Source organism: Podarcis raffonei, chromosome 6 (assembly GCF_027172205.1).
Source record: "Podarcis raffonei isolate rPodRaf1 chromosome 6, rPodRaf1.pri, whole genome shotgun sequence".
Taxonomy (NCBI): domain Eukaryota; kingdom Metazoa; phylum Chordata; class Lepidosauria; order Squamata; family Lacertidae; genus Podarcis; species Podarcis raffonei.
In genome coordinates this window covers 9,932,235-9,953,204 of record NC_070607.1, presented here as the reverse complement: position 1 = coordinate 9,953,204, position 20,970 = coordinate 9,932,235, and the positions used below count along the sequence as shown (strand labels likewise).

At 42.0% G+C, this 20,970-nt stretch overlaps 1 protein-coding gene across 2 annotated transcripts in view; it reads left to right on the top strand.

Annotated features, from left to right (window-relative positions):
- Positions 1 to 14,878, top strand: part of KIFAP3 (kinesin associated protein 3) — a 72,815-nt gene extending 57,937 nt beyond the window's left edge. For both annotated transcript variants that reach the window (XM_053391362.1, XM_053391361.1), the window contains exon 20: positions 14,485 to 14,878. In XM_053391362.1, the coding sequence (XP_053247337.1) occupies positions 14,485 to 14,593 (109 nt within the window). In that variant the 3' untranslated portion in view covers positions 14,594 to 14,878. The remainder of the gene's footprint in view (positions 1 to 14,484) is intronic.
- Positions 14,879 to 20,970: the final 6,092 nt, after the last annotated feature.

The following is a 20,970-nucleotide window of genomic DNA, read 5'->3' as shown; positions in this document are numbered from 1 at the left end:
GGGGGTAGAGTATTACAGTTTCAAGATGGTAGGTGTGCCGTAAAAATGTAAGACTGTCACAAAGCTGGTTCTGTATGTACAATTTATAAGCTGGTAGGTTAAGACATTCTAATAAGGAAAGCTCGTATGTCTTAAAAACAACACAGGACATAGAGTAAAAAAGTGAAGACTTTGCCACACATCCTTTATTATATATTTGTCACACTTCTATCTTTCCCCAGCTAATGACAAGTCGTTTGTGGTTTGTAAAAGTTGCTATTACCATGGTAGTGTTTCTTTACCTTTTCTGGCCGTAGTAGAGCAAGATATGTCACAGTCTTTAAAATTACTGCAGTTGCTTTTGTTTCAAAATTCTTTAATATTTGTAGATGGTGGGAACCTAATCCCAGTATACAGTGGTACCTTGGTAGTCAAATGGCTTGGCTCCCAAACAAATCAGCTCCCAAATGCCACAAACCTGGAAGTGAGTTTTCCGGTTAGGTAACATTTTTCGGAAGCTGAATGTCAGACACGGCTTCCAGTTGAGTGCAGGAAGCTCCTGTAGCCAATCGGAAGACGCTCCTTGTTTTTCCAACAGTTTCGGGAGTTGAACGGACTCCTGGAACGGATTAAGTTTGAGAACCAAGGTACCACTGTCCTGTATTTGCAGTGAAGAGTTGTCATGCAGGTGGGCAGCCCAGGTGGGCAAGCAGATGGGCAGGTGACCCAGGTGAGCCACATAGGAACTGTCAGGACAGACTACCTTCCCATCAACTGGCTTGCTCTGCCACTACCTATCTCAGACTGATGCTGCTATTTCAGCCTCTACAGTGGCAGTGGCCAAGGAGGCCCATGCAAGCCACAGAGGAGCAGGCAGAACCGAGCAACTCCTCAGCACCTCTCCTCTTCTGCTACTGTCATTGGCCACTTTCCCCTTCCTCATCCTCCACAGCTGAGGCTGAAATGATAATTGTTTGAGGCAAGCAGTAAGGAGGGAAGGATGAACTGTTTTGGGGTGCCATTATTGCCCAGTGATGTAACATGGGAGCTTAGCATGGTGCATGGAGGCAGGAGCTTTGAATTGGCTCCACCACTATGCACTGAGGTCCCTGCCCCTTTTGCTAAGTGGTGGTGACCCACAGTCTTGGCAAGCTGGGAAAGTAACTGAACCCCAGCCATGCCAGCTCACCAGCCACTATCAGGATTGGGCAGTGGTTTGGGCAAAGTGTAAGAGGATGGGGGGCTTTGGATGAGCTATAAGGGCAGGGTTGGCAAGTTCTAAAGGAAGGGGGGTTGGTGACGGCAGGCACAGCCCCTAGTATGCATATACTAGTACTGTATCATTATATAGAACCATGTATGTGCCTTTATTCGGATAAAGAGAACTTTATGGGGAAGCAGGCTCATGTTTGCAGCTCAGCAAATATAGAGGTATATCAGATGCATGTTTTCATGTGCATTTGAAGATGGATGATACAATCCACGCTGCAGCACTTTTAGCTGGTTGCAGATTTTGATGCTTATCTGGAGTTGCTAGCCATCATAACTTCACGTAGCCAGAGTTGGATCTGGGCGATAGTGGCTACGTTGGCGGCGACTCTTAATCATTACATATAACGTGCACTTTTGTTGAATGTCCTTAAGACACTTCTGAGTTCCCTTTAAGTCCAGTGAAATGAAGTGATATTCGACTTTTAGCACTTGGACATCATTCATTTGCCTACCCTCTCCAGGAAGAACTGAATTAGATTTTATTAGCAGATTGGGCCTATAAACCAGTAGTAACGTTTTATTAGTTTATCACACATCAGCATTAGCAAACTGTAAATCTACTTCAGTGAACAAGAAGAGGTCTCTAGAGGCTTTGAAAAACTGGTGTTTCCAGAGGAAAGAATGTTCTAATCCGAAAAAAGGTATGACCTTAACAGGCAAATATCTTCCTTCCCTCCATTTCCAATGCCCAGCTCGGGAGTCCTGTTGCATTCAAAATGCAACCCCCACATGCAAGGAGGTGGTATTGGAGGTTTTGAGGGAACCCAAAGTCAGCTAAAATCCCCCAAAAAATATTTAGACAAAAGTACTATAAGGATAGGGACGCGGGTGGCACTGTGGGTTAAACCACAGAGCCTAGGACTTGCCAATCAGAAGGTTGCTGGTTCGAATCCCCGCAACGAGGTGAGCTCCCGTTGCTCGGTCCCTGCTCCTGCCAACCTAGCAGTTTGAAAGCACATCAATGTGCAAGTAGATAAATAGGTACCGCTCTGGCGGGAAGGTAAACGGCGTTTCCGTGCGCTGCTCTGGTTCGCCAGAAGCGGCTTAGACATGCTGGCCACATGACCCGGAAGCTGTACGCCGGCTCCCTCGGCCAGTAAAGCGAGATGAGCACCACAACCCCAGAGTCGGTCACGACTGAACCTAATGGTCAGGGGTCCCTTTACCCTTTAACTTTACCATAAGGATATGAACCCCCAAAACAGTCCAACGAGGATTGAATCATAGAATTGTAGAGTTGGAAGGGACCCAAGGGTCATTTAGTCCAACCCCCTGCAGTGCAGAATCTCAACTAAAGCATCAGTGACCAATGGCCATCCAGCCTCTGCTTAAAAACCTCCAACGAAGGAAAATCCACCACCCCCTGAAATGGTCCAGTTTACTGTTGAACAGCTTTTACCATCAGAAAGTTCTTCCTGATGTTGAGTCAGAATCTCCTTCCTTGTAACTTGTATCCATTGGTTTGGGCCTTGCCCTTCAGAGCAGGAGAAAACAAGCTTTGAATATATTAGATATTCCTTTCATGTTTCCCCCTTCAATTCAGGGCAGAGCCACTGGGGGCTCTTTCTCCGCCTCCATCAGTGTCTTTATCAGTGGCTCCCAAGCAACACCGGCTTCCCATCTCCCTTTCACTGCTGAGGAAGAGCTGTAGCTTCTCAGGAAAGCATCCAAACACATTTGCAACTCAACTTTCAAGTACTGCCCGTGCCAGTGGCAACAACATCAGCTTGCCTGCTTTATGCCCAGGTATTGCTGACTATGGTGTTACTTAATACAGTGGTATCTTGGTTTGCATACATCTTGGTTTGCATATGTTTTGGATTATAAACACGTCAAACCCAGAAGTGCAACCTTTTTTTGGATTATGAACAAAAAGATTTTGGGGGCGCCATTGGCAAAAGCGCGCCTTGGGTTACAACCTGTTTTGGTTTACAAACGGACCTCCAGAATGGATTATGGTTGTAAAGCAAGGTACCACTGTATAACTAAGACAGTTTCATTCCCGTGCTGTTTTTTAACATGTCACATTTCATCAAGGATCTTAATCCTTTGTACCTACTTAATCCATATTACAAAACACCTTGGATTGTGTCCATTGTTAGTTATACTTTGTGCAGACCCGTTGAAATTAAAGGATCCACTAACTTGGATCCATCAATACCAGTGGTTCTTCTCTGAGTAGAATTTAGTTGGATGCAGCCCCTTTCTTGAAAGTGGAGGTACCTGTCAGTGAGAGCAGGGAGCCCTGCCTCATACCACAAGAAAAGACAATACAGTGGGTTGGGGTCAACTGATGCGCTGCTTGGCTGTAGGAGTAGGAGTTCAATTAATAATAATAAAAAGAAGTTCAAAATTATATTCACTGTCTGAAATGCTTGCAAAAAATAGGACCCTTCTCCATGATTCCAAATCGAAAAATAAATGTTGGAACCTTATTATTTAGTGAAACCTGTTTGATCATCATCAGAACATTTACTTATTAATGGTATTAAGCCTATTAGTCAAAATTGCTGCCAGGGTTTTATATCACGGATGGCATAAGATAGTCTTGGCATTCTCCAGGAGTTCTGGGGTGGGGGAGTCTTTACTTCCAGGTCTTCTGGCCTCTTGGCTGATGGGCAGGGCCTCTAGCAAGAAGGACACATAAAAGTGTCCAGCATAATACTGTTTGGTTAGCAGTCAGCAGGGTTTTGACCATACACCACCTAGAGCCAGTGTGGTGTAGTGGTTAAGAGTCACGTAATCTGGGGAACCGGGTTCGCGTCTTCGCTCCTCCACATGCAGCTGCTGGGTGACCTTGGGCCAGTCACACTTCTTTGAAGTCTCTCAGCCCCACTCACCTCACAGAGTGTTTGTTGTGGGGGAGGAAGGGAAAGGAGATTGTTAGCCGCTTTGAGACTCCTGAAGGGGAGTGAAAGGCAGGATATCAAATCCAAACTCCTCTTCTTCTTCTTCTTCTTCTTCTTCTTCTTCTTCTTCTTCTTCTTCTGTGACTCCACTCCAGCCACTTATTCCTTTTGCAGGAAAGAGGCACTTTCCTGGACATGGAGTTGGGTCATGGTTTACTTGCATTCTGACCTCAAAACTTGAAGAAACACTGTTTCTAGGGAGATACGGCCTTTCGTATCTCAGCTTTTCTCCTTCCTTTGAAAAACTACACTTTTCCAGATTCAGCAGTGCAATGTACAGGTGTGCTCAGGGATCTTCACTACAGAATCAGGCAGAAACAGAATGCTGCTTAACTCTGGGAAGTTACTTCTATTATCATTGGTCAATGATGCTGGCAACCAAGAGGGCTGGGAGCAGCTAAGCTCTTGGGACAGTTCAGCCTAGGACAGTTCATTTATAAATCCTCCCATTTCTGAAACACTTCTCTAGCCTTAGTCTCAGTTTTTCCATTGTGTCTACGGTTCTCCAAAGACTGAAACCAGAGATCTGTCTGCAGAGTTGTCGTTTAGATGTTGTTTCTCCACAGACCCTCCCACAGCTTACCATACTTTTCCCGTCTATAAGACGCCCCCATGTATATTTTTAGGTACTCATATTTATGAAAATGGGGGGGGGGAGAGATGGCCCAGAGTATAAGACACCCCCTAATTTTTGACATTATTTTTTAGGGGGAAAACCTAGTCTTATACACAGAAAAATACAGTATTTGGTGGTGCCTCTGCGCTTCTAATAACTTTTTTTTATTGTCAAAACAAAAAAAATTTTCCCTTCCAGTAGCACCTTAAAGACCAACTAAGTTAGTTCTTGGTATGAGCTTTCGTGTGCATGCACACTTCTTCAGATACACTGAAACAGAAGTTGCCAGATCCTTCTATATAGTGAGAAGGTGGGGAGGGGTATTACTCAGAATGGTGGTGGGAATGGGTGATTGGCAGATAGCTGTGATGAGCCTGTTGACGACTCTTAACGACTGCAATAGGTCTTCTTGCATATTCAGTGGGATACGTGGATTGTAGAGGGTTCCTAATTCTAAGACCCTTGGGTAAGAAAGAAGATTTTTTTATTGCTCAAGTATTTTTTTTTATTGCTCAAGTATATTTTCTACACTTCATTTGTGTTGGGGTGTGTGTGCTTGTGTTTGTAGGTGGGAGGCAAACATAGTCCTGGAGTGGCCACATCATAGGTCTGTTCCTGTTAAATTGCGCTTTTAGTATTGAACTGTAGTGAAAAAACGGGGATGTGGCTGTGCAACACAGAATGAAACCTCCGAGGTTTTGGTTAACATGTTTCCAGTTACATACATGTTTAGGGAGGCTTTTAATGTTTGATGCATTACGGTATTTTTATATTTTGTTGGAAGCAGCCCAGAGTGGCTGGGGAAGCCCAGCCACATGGGTGGGGTATAAATAAATGATGATGATGATGCAGGTCCTGCTATCCAGACGCTCATTATACAAAGATCCACTTATCCAAACACAAGGAGTTAGTACCCAAACTGTGCTGTATACAATACAGATTTAGATAGCCAGACTTGTGTGTAGTACTGTAAGCGAATAAGCAGCCTTAAACAAGACTTACTTTGGGTGTTTTGCTGATCCACATCCGCCATTTTACTAGAAACCATGGTGGAAGGTAGGGAGGAAATGGGAGAGTTCAGACCAATAAGAGAGTATTTTTTTCCCCTTGTTTGCCTTTTGCAAGGTTTCAAGAAGGTTTTCCCAGTTATTTTTTCATCATATGGGAGTCAAAATTCTGTGGTTGGGAACACATTAGAAATGTTCTCATAGGAAACAATGGAAATGGTCAACTCATTATGTGAATGCTTGTCTAACAAACAATTTCCTGAGAACACATTGTGTTTGGATAGCAGGACCTGCATTTAGGCCTTGTAGAGAAGTGTGTCTTTGAGTGAGTGAGTGAGTGACAGATAGCTCTGACAATGAATTTTGCGAAGTAACTTGCAGTTTGTAGAAGTTTTAGCAATTTGCTTTAGCAATTAGTTTTTAATTATTTCATAAAATACCTGTGAATTGTAGTGAGTGGTGATAATTCTGAGCAGAACATTTATCTGATGCTTTTCTCTTGGAGACTGTGTATTCAGCTGTTAATCTAGCTCAAGTATTTAGCTGCCTTGTTTTCTCACATGTGGCTCTTTAACTCACTTACACCTGCAGTCTGGTCAGCATTAATACACACTGAAACTGGGTCTTGAATGTTGGTGCAGTAATTTCAGGTTCCTCCATGTCCTACGAGAGAACAAAAAAATTGTCAATTTCTGAAACTTAGTATTAATTAATTCCCATGTTCTTGCTGCTCCCTGAACTTCCTCCAGATGTGGTGCTTGGAATAGACCAGCTCCTGGGTTACAAGCCATCTGGGCTGTGTAAACTGATTTGTGCCTATATTAAACAATAATTGAACAGAATGCGGAAGACTTAATAAAGAAAATGTACATTGCCTGTAAATCCCAAAAATAAAATATTAAAATGTAGTAAATGGGCATGGAATGTGCAAATGAAGACCTGCTCATTTTAATGTGTTTAGCTGTGACCTTCTCAATTTCAGCCCAGAGGAGGGGGGAATCTATTTTTCTCTTTTTAAAATAAAACTCCCCTATAAAACTGCTTACAGAAGTATGTGAGACAGAAACAAGGAAATATAATGTTCTGAACTTGACTGGTCCAAACCACTTGAGCTGCTGTGACAGCTCATAAAACAGAACAGTTTTTAGGTGGACTCTGTTTTAGTTGCCAGAGTGAATTTTCTTGCAGGAAGTAGCCTGAAGGTTTATTTTAGTTTCCAGACTGCAGCTTTGATCTCTCTGTTCTGTCGCTTCTCAGGTTACATAGCCCTTTTTCACTGCAGTAAATCTGCAACAGTTAAATGGAATAAAATTTCCTCCTCGTCGCTGATCACATGCTGTTAAATGCCAAGCCACAGCCAGCAGAATGTTTGCAGAGCTCCACTGCATGGTACAAAAGCAGTACAAAAGGTTTAATCACCTTGTCTTTCTACTCTTTCTTCACTACGAGTTCACAATAGAGATGCACACAGTGGAACTCGGATTTGCTGTCTGTCTGAGGAAAGGGCAGCTATGTGCATGCTTTACTCATGCGTAAGAGCAGCTTTGACATTGATCCAAACCACAAGGACGGCAAAATGTCTCACCAAGGCCCAACTCAACATAAAGGCTTAAAAAGAGGATTGGACAAGTTCACGGAGGCAAAGTCTCTTGATGGCTACAAGTCATGGTGACTCTGGTGTGCCTCCACTGTTGGAGACTATCTCTTCTGAATATCAGTTCCTGTAAAGCACAGGACAGGAAACTGTTCTCATGCTTGGGTTCTGCTTATGGGCTTCCCATACGTATCTGGTTGGTCACTCTGAGAACGGGATATTTTACTAGATGGGCCACTGGCCTGATCCAGTAGGCTTTTCTAACTTTTTTTTTATAATGCGGCTTCATGTGTTCATGCCTAGTTAGCGCTTTCCCAGCTTTTCCAGGCTTTGGGAAGGCAGCGCAAGCACTTCCTCCTGCGTAGACATGGTTTGTTCTTTAGTCGTTTAGTCGTGTCCGACTCTTCGTGACCCCCTGGACCAGAGCACGCCAGGCACTCCTGTCTTCCACTGTCTCCCGCAGTTTGGTCAAACTCATGTTGGTAGCTTCAAGAACAGTATCCAACCATCTCGTCCTCTGTCGTCCCCTTCTCCTTGTGCCCTCCATCTTTTCCAGCATCAGGGTCTTTTCCAGGGAGTCTTCTCTTCTCATGAGGTGGCCAAAGTATTGGAGCCTCAGCTTCAGGATCTGTCCTTCCAGTGAGCACTCAGGGCTGATTTCCTTCAGGATTACACTATTAAATCAGGGATGGGAAATGTGTGTGTCCCCCCAGAAGTTGTTCATGCCTGTCTACTGACCATGCTGGTTGGGGAGAGTTGTAGACCTGGAGAGTCAAAGGTTCCCCATTCCTGAGCTAAATAAATTAGGTGAATTGAGGTTCTTTTTTAAAAACAAAAGTGAAGGAAAGAAAAACCATTATTCCTAGAGCTTACTAGAAAGGCTTGCCATAGCTCTGTTACCTTAAAGACCTTATAGACCTTATAGACATCTGAGGCTCTTTTCAATGTTGTGAAATTATTGGGTTTCTGCTTTTGTTTTTATTACGTATTTTGTGTTTTTTATATTGTAGTTTTGTGTTGTGATCAACCCTGAGATCTACAGATATAGGGTGGTATAGAAATTTAATTAACAATAGTCCTTAACAGTGTTGAAACTTGGCATGTTTTGATAACTAAGGGATGCAGGGAGGGTGATGTTATTGTAACACCTATCAGTAGTTGCAAGAATTCAGCCCATTACAAAATTTAGCAGGAATCTTAAGATGTATGTTGATGAAAAATAACATTGAAAGCAGCTGAGAAATAGGCTCAAGTTTGGTGTGTATTTAGTATTGCATAATGTATCAAACAGTGTAGAGACCAAATTCTGTACTTTAGGAAGGATTCAAACACTAGTTGTATTTATCTGTAGCAGAAGCTACCAAACTAATGATGATTGATCCTTCCTTCCTCTTGTGGATTGTTTTGTTGGTGTGCCGGTTATTTATTTATTTACTTTTACTGTTGCTGGCTACTTTACTTCTTTTTATTTATTTATTTAGAAATTTTCTGGAACACATCTTCATCCAAACATGAATTCCAGTGTAGTGTATGAACTGTGATAGTGTTTTGATGATTGAATTTTTAAAACCAAAACCGACAATCGTAGCAGTGAAATAAGATTTGAGAAGCACTAAACCAAAAACCATTCAGTTAGCTAAATTAATGTGGTGAATTCTAAAAAGCCTAGACAAATAAAAATGTATTAACCTGGCAGTGTCAGCGCCTCCCTTTACTTCCTCTGGGAGGATATACCAAAGAAGGCCCCCTCTCCTTCCTGGATGTATAAAATATAGCTCTCCTACAGAAGAAACTCAAAGAAGAGCCTTGTCTGAAGATCTTAATGCATGGGTAGGCAAACTAAGGCCCGCGGGCCGGATCTGGCCCAGTCGTCTCCTAAATCCGGCCCACGGACAGTCCAAGAATCAGTGTGTTTTTACATGAGCAGAATGTGTCCTTTTATTTAAAATGCATCTCTGGGTTATTTGTGGGGCGTAGGAATTCGTTAAAAAAAAATATATAGTCTGGCCCCCCAGAAGGTCTGAGGGACAGTGGACCGGCCCCCTGCTGAAAAAGTTTGCTGACTCCTGTCTTAATGCATGGGCAGGTTGGTATGGGAGCAGGTTCTCCATCAGGATTTGGATCCAAAGCTGTTTAGTGCTTGAAATAACAGCACCAGTACCCCAAAATGGGCTTGGTTGTTTTAGAAAAATTCAGGCTTGAGTGGCTGCGGCTGTGCAGAAACACAGCCCATCCACGATCCACTTCGCAGCTTGTTGGGCTTTGCTTTCATTCCGGTTTTTGACTCTGGTTCTTTTAGGCCTCAGCATCAGTCTGCTTTCAAACTGAGCAGGATGATGCCTGTCCCAGCTCACTTGCATATGTGCCCCGTGGTGCTAGGCCAGGCCTTTGCGCCATGAATGTTGTTCTGTGCCGGGTACGGAACCAATATGTGTGACTGTACAGGTGAGCACCAAATTAGCTGCAGTCTCAGGTAAACAAGCTGTCTTTCTCCTACTCTGTCGCAGACTGTGCTTATGAAAGAAATTAGGTTTTGTGGGCCACAACGAATTATTGCAATTTATTGGTGTAATACTTTTCATTTTAACAGAATCATAAGAGTTGCTTAAAAATCTCCAATGAAGGAGAGTCCACCAGTCCTTGTGGGAGTCTGTTCCACTGTCAAACAGCTCTTGCTGTCAGAAAGTTACTCCTTTTTTGTAACTTGAATCTCCTTTTTTTGTGACTTGAAGCCATTGGTTCAAGTCCTTCTCTCCAGAGCATGCAAAAACAAGCATGTTCCCGCCTCCATGTGACAGCCCTTTAGATATTTGAAGATGCCTATAGTATCTGCTCTCAGACTCCTCTTTGTTACTTTGACGTGTCTCAGCTGATTTAGGGATCCTGAATATATGTGGTATTTTTATTTGCTCTGAAGCAGTGCAAGTCCCAAGGACTTTATAAAATGCATCATGTATTTTTGGAACATTTCCTCTTTTGACAAGTTCTCACGAGCAAATTAGAAAGCTCAGCTGCCATTCTGAAGAGGTCCTAGATCATGCTAGCAGCCCGAGTTATCCGAGAGGTTAAGTATTGGCATTTAGTTTACAGTGCAATTTTCTCTTGACAAGGCTGGCAGACCAATAGGAAAAAGAAATATTTGTGCTCAAGAGAAGTGCATATGTAGAGACCACAAGCTTAACTGATGGCTGGAAATGATTTCAGACTAAAAAAACAAATCATTAAGAGTGCAGAGGGGGGTAAAATATACAGTCCTATTTTAACGGATCTCAAAATGATCGAGCAACTGAAGTTAGTATTACACAGTAATTAGCTAAGCTAAGCTGTTCACTACTTTAACTCCATGTCTCCCAGTCGCTATAAAGGTTCCAGGGTGCAACTATAGACCTGAACCTGTTTTGCGTATCAGTATATTCCACCAGTGGCAAGAAGCTTGTGAAACCCAAACCCATTGATACACAGTCTAAAAGAGGATGATAAATTACTGTTTGCCCCTCTATTTATAGCTTTTTGTTGGATTTCACAGAAGTGCAACTGCTGTTCTGAACAGCAGGAATTCTTACATCCAAGACTTGTAATTTATCCAAGCACACTTTGGCAGCTGTATAAAAATTTGCATATCTGAAAGGTGGTGATTGTTGAATATTAATTTTGAATTACATTGCTGCTTGTTAACACAGTGCGGAAGAGGGTGGGGCTTGAGTAGCTATGGTTTTGAACTATGAGCATGATATTCATTCTCATGTGCACATTTTGTTAGCAAAATTCTTGTGTACTAGTGTGGATCCATTGCCTGTTGGTGCATTGTCTTGTCCTCATATACAAAATGGGCATTGTGGTGTCACCTCTATCTGCAGCTTTAGAAAAGGAACCGTTAGCTGAACAGCTTTTATAATTATATTTTCTATACCTGTAACACACCATGGGACCTTAGCTGAAGGACAGGCAAGAAATATTATTTATAAATTAAATCAATCAAACCTTCAAATAATTCTGGGATTTATTTATTTTTTTAAGAAAATTAAGGAGATCTATGAAATGGTAGGGCATTGGTGCAGAGACAAGGAGTGATTTCTTGCTGATTTCTTTGTGCCACTTCTTTGTAGTTGCTAAAGCGTTACTTGAATATTCATTCTGGAGTTCTAGCTGCAGAACACATTTTTATGTTCATATAAACTTTTTTTTTAAAAAAAACAATCAAACCAAAGCTTAAATTCTTACCACATCGTGGAGGCCTCAGAATCTGCTTTTATGACCCTGGGTCATGCTATGATATAACCAAATTTTCAACTACTCTGAGTACATTAGTTGGTAGGGAGAGTAGAAACATTGACCTTTCATTGTACAAATTCTACCATCCATTTTAGAAGTCAGAATTTGTGTTTATAGGCATGAAGAGATGAAACCTTCATTAGTTTGTATAATAACTTTTAAGGCCTCACTGGTACTTATTTATTAACTGCACAAAGTCTTGTTCTCTGCATGGAATAGTTTAAGGGTTTCTCTTAGTCTGTTGCCTGGAATGTGTATTATTCATGGTTTTCTGCTTCCATCTGAAGCTTAAAGGTTCTCTTGTGTGGGGAAGAAAGGCAATGAAGAGCAAAGCCAACACATTTCTAGACAAGCAACTCCTAGGAGTATTATAGATCTGGGCTGATTATCAAGGTGTCCTGCAAATTGGTGACAGTCTTTACTATGCTTGTCCCTTACCAGCCACAAAGTTATCTATGAGTTACCCGTGTGTGAGGGTCCCCTTATTTATATGTTAGTGTTTGGGTATGATTGCTCCTCCCTCGTTGTTGTTTGCCACACTGACTAAAAAATGCCTAAAAAGTTCTGTACCAGGACCATGTCTCCATTGGACTTCTGACACTGGCATTAAAACTATCCTTACATTTAAAACTTTAGACACCAGCATTTCAATGTGGGAATTGACCATAAGGGAGCAGCAATTATGTCACAAAAGTAACATGTAAATTAGGCCAGATTCACAGCCTTCCCAGTGATCTTTCCAGTGATCTGAATGTTTTAATATTATGTTGGTTTAATGTCTCAAATTGTCATAGCGGAGCCATCACATACGCAAACCATTTGGAAATAACCAAAATGTCTCGAGCTCTGAACTGTAAGGCTCTGCACCTAATTACTTTCATGTTTATTGAACTAAAGGAGTTGATTTGATCGGAACGTAATTGAAACCATGATTCCCCTCCCCTGCCTAATTAAAAATATGTTCAGGAGTAGTTTTGAGTAGGTTGAAGTAAATTGAAAGTGACTGGAAGCAGCTAACAACATCCAGAGATGAGGAGAGAGTGCCACCTGCCGGTTCAAAAAGGCAGCCTGCTCCTCTGCCCCCTTTTACCCATCAAAGAAATGCATGGAATTGGGCACAAAAGGTTTTGCCAGCAGGGCAGCTTCTGTTCAGTCTATGGAGGATGCTTTCAGATGGGTGCTCAATTTGCAGAAGGGCTGTCACAATGGGCCTTTGGCTATCAGGTTGTCCTCCAGAAGTGTAAATCCAGATTAAAAGGAATGTGTGGAAGTATGGTCTGGCCTTTTAATGATAACGACATGTGGATGCTGCAAAAACTTGCACGCGTGAGAAGCACCAATTAAACAGAGGGCCGTCATTTAGCGGAACCAACATTAAAGATTTTTGAAGCCAAGATTGTGTCTCACCTCTTATATGGGGTTACCATTGCAGGGAGGAACTTGATGTAGTACTTCAAAATAGATTCCTGTGTACTATATTGGCAGTGCCACATAATACACCTGGAACGCTACACTCTATAAGGTCTTAACTCTATAAAAGTTCGTATACACAAATCCATGTTTCTGTATTGGGGGAAAATATCATTGCAGCCAGAACAACACTTAGCCAAAAGATGCTTTTTGTATTTGCAGAAAAGAGAAGGCTGGGTAAAATCTCGTAGAGGTCTGATGCAGAGTTATTTGATCTCCCCAACAGTGATACTGGTAGTTGCTCCTGGTCACAAGAGGCGAAATATTGTGTTTAGCAAAGATGCAAAAAAAGATATTGAATATATAAAGAATTGCCACCCTGCTATTTGGTACACTAAAATTAAATCAGACCGCAAAAGGGTTATATGTACTTGTGAGAATTAACTTTCCCCCCCTGTTATACGAGCTTTCACTCAGCTCAGATTTCAAACAATGCCTACTGAATATCTGGATGGGAGATTTACTAACAGATCTGTAAAAGAGTACCTTTGTACATGTGGATCAGGGCTTATTGAGGATCTGATACATTATATTTTATATTGTCCACTGTATGATTCACTCAGAGCTAAATTTATCCCCCCTTTTCAGATTGCCTTAGAACAGTGATGGCCAGGCTTGGCCCTCCAGCCATTTTGGGACTACAACTCCCATCATCCCTAGCTAGCAGAACCAGTGGTCAGGGATGATGGGAATTGTAGTCCCAAAATAGCCAAGTTTGGCCATCACTGCCGTAGAAGGTCACCCAGATGATTTGAAAATTAAATGGCTGCTGGCAGATGTTGATAATTGCATCAGTTCTAAGGTGGCACCATTTACACTAGTGGCAAGAAAGAGAAGGTCAACATTTCCGGATAGTGCAAGTGCCAAACCCCAGGGGTGCTGACCAGAAGGAATGCTTTTACATTTTGGACATTGTAGATTTGTTCTGGTCTGGTGCATGAAATGTCTTTTGCTTTGCAGCTGTGCGATTTGTGCTCATACTGCTTTGTGATGGCTATTGGCTATAAACAATAAAATATGATGATGATGAATACTTGGGTATGATGGACCAACGATTTGATTGAGTATAAGGCAACATTTTCCATGCAAAGCACTCTGGCTACCCCTGTGTTAATTGGTGCTTCCATGTTATGCTGGTCACCCAAGTAGCCTTAATTTGCTGGAGAAACAGCTGATGTGATAAGAACCAGTTCTCTAAGACAGGGCAAAGACTTCAGACCCCAGCATATACTTGATACCAGATAGGTACATTTCAATATATTTTTGCATTCTGGAAAAAGTCAGAGGGGACCTTGCACTGTGTGATGTCTGTTTGCAAGGGTATGTTTTCAAATGTCAACTCAGGTGTTTTTCTTTTCTGCATAGCGTTGCTGTGGATGGATTTGGCCAGCCCATGGGTATCCCAAGCCGCCCCACCACTGCTTACGGATATCGGCCGGATGAACCGTACTACTACACCTTTGGAGCCCGATAAAACATCCTGTTGTATTAAACTATTGCCTTCCCATATTCTTGAACTGTAGTTAAATTAAGACTTATCTCCGTCTTCTTAGTGCATGGTTATACAATTTACGGGTCTTTGTGGTGTATTTTCTTCTGTATGTGTTGCAAAGAAACGTTAGTCATTCTGTGACTCCCTTTTTGTACAGTTTGTGCTCTATGTTGAAATCTATTAACTGGAATGTCAACACTTGTTATGTATATTAAGCAACTAATTTAATTGCTATTAAATGCAGGTCCTGTAGACCGTGGTACTGAATACTGAGGCTCTGTGAGTTTTTAATTAAGCTTACTACAGTTGATGAGCAATAATTTTAACTAGCTTCTGAAAAAGTAATTGATTTATCCTTTTAAATGTTCTTGAAGAAGGCTGAATAACACCCTTAAATCCAGGGTTTGCCACCTTCTATGAGACTTTACGAACAGAGACACACTTCGTACACCTGCTAGGAGTGATATGTTGTATTAGTGTCATTGAATAGTTCTAATACAGGTGTTCATATACATTTGTGACCATGCTACATGCAAACTTCAGGAGAAATCCTATGCACATGGTGCCCTGTGCCTACATGGAGTAGTGTCAGAATGGTGAAAACCAATAGGGCAAACTTGGAAAAGGTGCATACATCTGAATGCCAGATGTTGACTTTACTCTTCTTTGGAGCAACTGCGCTTAATTTACCTCTGTGTTTCCTGGGGAACTTGTACTTACGTGTGTACAAGCATAGGTGGGGGATCCAGACCATAGTGACATTCTTAATTAACTGAGACGTAAAAGTACAATTCCACATTTTCCATATTCATATTCTAGAACAGTGATGGCCAAACTCGGCCCTCCAGCTGTTTTGGGACTACAATTCCCATCATCCCTGACCACTGGTCCGTTAGCTAGGGATGATGGGAGCTGTAGTCCCCAAACAGCTGGAGGGCCAAGTTTGGCCATCACTGTTCTAGAGGAAATCCGTTGCTGTAGACCAGAGCTTTCCAAACTTTTCACGTTGGTGACACACTTTTTGGACATGCATCATTTCGCAACACAGTAATTCAGTTTTGCATCATTTCGCGACATAGTAATGCAGTTTTACTAGCAAACTCGAGGTTACACTAACCCCTTCCAGCCCCAGGAGAGAGTTCGTGCAACACAGCTACACACTGCAGCCAACACACTAACATGTCGCGACACACGGTTTGGAAAGCTCTGCTCTAGACGGAATGTGCCTTTCAAAGCACAGGTGTATCTTTCTGCTTAATTATATAGCAATGCCACCCCAGGAGAACACTGTGTTGCAAGGAGCTGTTTTGCCAAGAAGCCTAGCTGCATGGAATAATGGTGTGCGAATCAGGACTGACTACATAGTAGACATTAACAGAAAGATTCATCTTTGAAACACAGACCCTCCACATTCATTTGTGCCAGGTCTCTCTTACCTATGCTGCACTTTATTAATATGGCAAAACGATACTAATCCTGAACTACATTTTATAAACTGCAATGGACGTTTTGACTTCTCCTGTATTTGAGCTTCAAAATGAGTTGGCAAACCACATCCTAATGTCTCCATATCGTATGGAGCAAGGATCATACTTGGTGAAATGAAAAATGTGTGCTGGGGGGGGAAAACCCCAGACCTCCCACTCTGGTAATTTCTTTCCATGTTCATTTTGCTATCCAAAATACTCCCAGGAAATATCTCCCCAGAGTCCTTTTACTACATTTAATGGAGAACTATTTGTTTTAATGACTGTAGAAGCTGTCTGTTTGTGTTGCTTTTTTGTTAAAATGCTGAAGCAATTGAGTTGGGGGGCCTTAGACATACGCAGACCACCTGCCTTGAGTGTTTGGTTCTCACCTCAACGACTCACACTTCAGACCCCTTGAGCGGTTACTAGCAGTTTTCCCAATGTGCATTGGGACTGAACACACAAATCCCACAGAAAGGAACTATGGAAATAAATTTTAATAGCAGCTAGACCGGTTTAATCTGATCCTGGATTCAGTCCCATAATATATGAAGCAGGAGGGTTTATTAATTTCTGTAGTATTTTGGCACTATATTAAAATGCCCCGGCTCATGCTAGCTTTCTCCAGACGCTGGTGGTGTTATTAATGTTGTTGACCCTTACACGTTGCCCCACTACACAGAATGCATCCTTCACCTGGGCTGGTGTTATTAATGTTGCTGACCCTTACACGTTGCCCCACTACACAGAATGCATCCTTCACCTGGGCTTGTGTCTGATACGAAAAGGAAAGATTGATTGTCCATAAATTACTAATATGCAATGCGACAAGCACACAAGAGTTTATGTGTACAGAGTTAGGCCAGCATCTCCTAGAATCTAGGGGCTGGATTATGACTTTCAAATATTGGCTAAAAATTTATTTTAATACAGACACGGAAAGCTTACCTCTTTATTGAGAGATACACATAATTCTACATGGTTTTCTGATACTACCCTCAAACTCAGGCAAATAGGGATTGCAATAGGTTCCCTTCTTCTGTTGGATGACTCACAAATCTCTCTCTTCAGGCAGAGGCTTCTAGAACATGAAACCCAAAAACTCTACCCCTCCCTGCCTTTTTATGCACATCTGTTTATTTAGGGTTGTAGCCCCACCATGGTGTCATGCCTAATAATTTAGAAACTCCATTGCAGAGCTTTTATGCTAGCTCGTCTAAATGCATTCCCCTATCATCTATATTGTTTGGAAGGTTTCAAAAAATCCCCTTCCAGAACAGATTCTGTCCCTGTAATAAGAAAACACCAGATACATCACATAATTTTGGATTGCCCGCTTCTCTACACCCATCGCAGAGATCTCCTAGTGACTCCCTTACAGCTCAGAAAGTTGTTTTGCAAAGAGTGTGTAATCCAATATTTGCTGAGAGATGCTACTCCCGAAACCAAGATTGTTTCCGGGTACTTGGCTGAGATCTTTAAAACTAAATCTAAAATTGCCTGATTTATTCAGTGGTGGATATCTAGCCTTCAGTGGCTTCAAATTGCAAGAAAGGAGATTCTGACTAAACATCAGGAAGAACTTTCTGACAGCAAGAGCTGTTCAGCAGTGGAAAAGACTCCAACGAGAGGTGGTAGACTCTTCTTCCTCAGAGGTTTTTAAGCAGAGGTTGGGTGTGTTAGGATATTGATGTTCCGTTCCACCTTAAAACAGATGTGTGGATTGTTGTATGTCACATGTCTGTTTACACTCCAGCACAGCTTGCTGGGAATTTTCGTTTGTGTGTATAGCTTTTGCTTTTGCTGCTTGCTCTTGGACACAAAAGGGAGAAGACATGTTTTTCCTTTGTCCTGACATATGTTGAATAAACTGCCTGTAAATATACTTTCACAGCCATCTACTGACACTTCTGTTTGCGCAGTGCTATTTTCTCTGCTAATTAGAGCGTGCTCCAGCTTCTGAAGGCTTCTGAGGCTGCGGGTCGCTGTTTCATGCTGAGCCATGGACCGGAGATCACCCGGCTACCGGCCGGTGGGCTGGAGCCAGCTGGGGGCTTACAAATTGCCCCCGTTTCCTTGGAAGCATGCAACAGGGTGCCATCTGTCATGGATGCTTTAGTTGAAATTCCTGCATTGCAGGGGGTTGGACTAGATGACCCCTGGGTCCCTTCCAACTCTAAGATTCTATGATTGTACCTTTGGGAAAGAGAACTTGCAAGTCAGTACTTCCAAATATGTCTGGTAAGTTTACATTCTTCGTAATACACCCCGTCTCCATTTTTCTTGACATAATTCAAATCCAACAGGTGACCTTCCATTGAAGAGCTTTCTTGATCCCTGAAGGCGTTTAGGAAATATACTGAATTCCTCTTACCTCTGTAAAGATGACAATATTTAAATCTTGCTGCCTTTAAAATTTGAATAACCCCTGAACGGATGCCATCAAGTTCTTCTTTTTGTCCATTTATCTATTAATTTAGTTATTTTCCTCTGTTCTTTTTTCTCTTTCTCTTTTTTATATAATTGCGTTTTACAAGGATCATGAGTATTCCATTTTATATTTTCTTTCTCTTTATTCTTCTTTTTGATATACAGTGGTACCTTGGGTTACATACGCTTCAGGTTACATACGCTTCAGGTTACAGACTCCGCTAACCCAGAAATAGTACCTCGGGTTAAGAACTTTGCTTCAGGGGTTTGGACTCGATGGCCCTTGTGGTCTCTTCCAACTCTATGATTCTATGATTCTAGGATGAGAACAGAAATCGCACGACGGTGACATGGCAGCAGCGGGAGGCCCAATTAGCTAAAATGGTGCTTCAGGTTAAGAACAGTTTCAGGTTAAGAACGGACTTCCGCAACGAATTAAGTACGCAACCAGAGGTACCACTGTATAGCTTTCTATTATCTTTTTATGAATGAGTTCGGATTTCAGTGCTTAATATCTTTAAAGCCTTCAATAAAATTGTCCAAACCCCCCCCCCCCCACAAAAACCCGCAGCAAAATAACTGCAAAACTTTGGCACTGGTTTCCAGGGGATCCCAAATGTTGGGGTTCATAGTTGTTAAGTACGAACCCTGTGTTTGATATATCAATTATTCCTTTTGTGGGGTGCAGCAAAACGCGGGGTTTTCCGCTGCAAAAAAACTGCAAAACTTTGGCACAGGTTTCCGCCCTTCTTCCTAAGAACCTTTGCTCCAAGCAGCAACTTGCCATCTTGTCCCCCTTTATCCAGAACTGTTTCCCCCCAAAAGGGCACATTTTTTCTTGTGGGACGTCATGCCTCATGTGACCTCCCCTTCCCAACACAATTTTTCTGCGGGAAGGAAAGGACAGCACCTGCATGGCCAATTGATGATGATGATGATGATTTTAAACCCTCCCATCTGGCTGGGCTTCCCTAGCCACTCTGGGTGGCTTCCAACAAAATATTAAAATACAGTAATCCATCAAACATTAAAAGTTTCCCTAAACAGGGCTGCCTTCCGATGGCCCTGCACTGGAGTTTTATTTCCTTGTGTCCTTAACTGCATCGCTATCAGTCACCTTCTGAACAGGAGAACTGGTCCAGCCTGTGTTTTAAATCTAACACCTGGCACCTTGCCTTCAATACTCCAATTTGTACCATTTATTCATTTGCAACATCCCCTCATTCTAGCACAGGCCTCCTCGACCTTGGCCCACCAGATGTTTTGGCCTACAACTCCCATGATCCCTAGCTAGCAGGACCAGTGGTCAGGGATGATGGGAATTGTAGTCTCAAAACATCTGGAGGGCTGAGGTTGAGGAAGCCTGCTCTAGCCGTTATGGGTGCGCCCTTGCAACCCACCCACCCCAAAAAAACTTACTGTAGATCTGTAACAATCTAAATAATTGTAATAAAAATATACACGGTCATGGGGACAGAGATGCCCTCTCTGAGAATTGCAGAGCATTCAATGAGTCTTTTGGGGGCTGTCAGTAGATTGAGGACAGGCTTCTTATATATTCATTTGTAAGAATATTAATTCTTATATTCCCCCCTCAACTGATGGGACTCGCGCTCAGGACAGGATTACAGATTGAAAACAAGAAGGTGTATGTTGGAAATGCTATGAAATTGAGGGATTTTTGTTCACGTGGCAGTCCTGTAAAATAATTAAGGAATATTGGAAAACTATAAAAAATCTCCCCAAAACGTGAGATTTTCCTCTTGAGGATGGTAACAACAGAGGTCCCCCCAAAACATAAATGTTTACTACTATACACCACCGCTGCAGCTAGAAGCTTATTGGCACAAAGGTGGAAAATAAGTCTAGTACCCACTAAGGAAGAATGGCAGTGTAAAATGTTTGAATATGCTGAACTGGCTGGTCTGAGGAACAGGATAAGAGAAAACAAAGATAAGGAATATAAGGAGGAATGGACAATGTTTATTGAATATTTCAAGAACCAGTATAGACAGATACATAGCACGTCTCGTGTAAATCCAGCAGAGTTCAAATAGATTAAGAGTATTTAATAGATAATAAATTGGATGATTAAAAAGATGTGGATTACGCCGAGCAGCAGAAAAGCAAAAGGAACCAGAAAAAGGGTGGAAGGGAATTTGGTATTTGTGTATATGTTGTTCAAGATGCTCTCTGTTCCTGCTTTTGAAAATGCAAATAAAAATGAAAAGAAACCAAGAATCACAGAAAACATCAGTGAAAAATCAAACATGAGTAGAATCAAAACCATCCACATATTAAACCCGTTTGAAACGGGGGATGTTATTTTTATACATATATCTATTTACATAGTGGTTTTATGTTGATCTTGTTCTGCAAACCGTCCTGAGACTTCTGGGTATAGGGCAGTATAGAAGCCCAATAGTGTAAATAAATAAGAAACCAATAATAATAAAATAA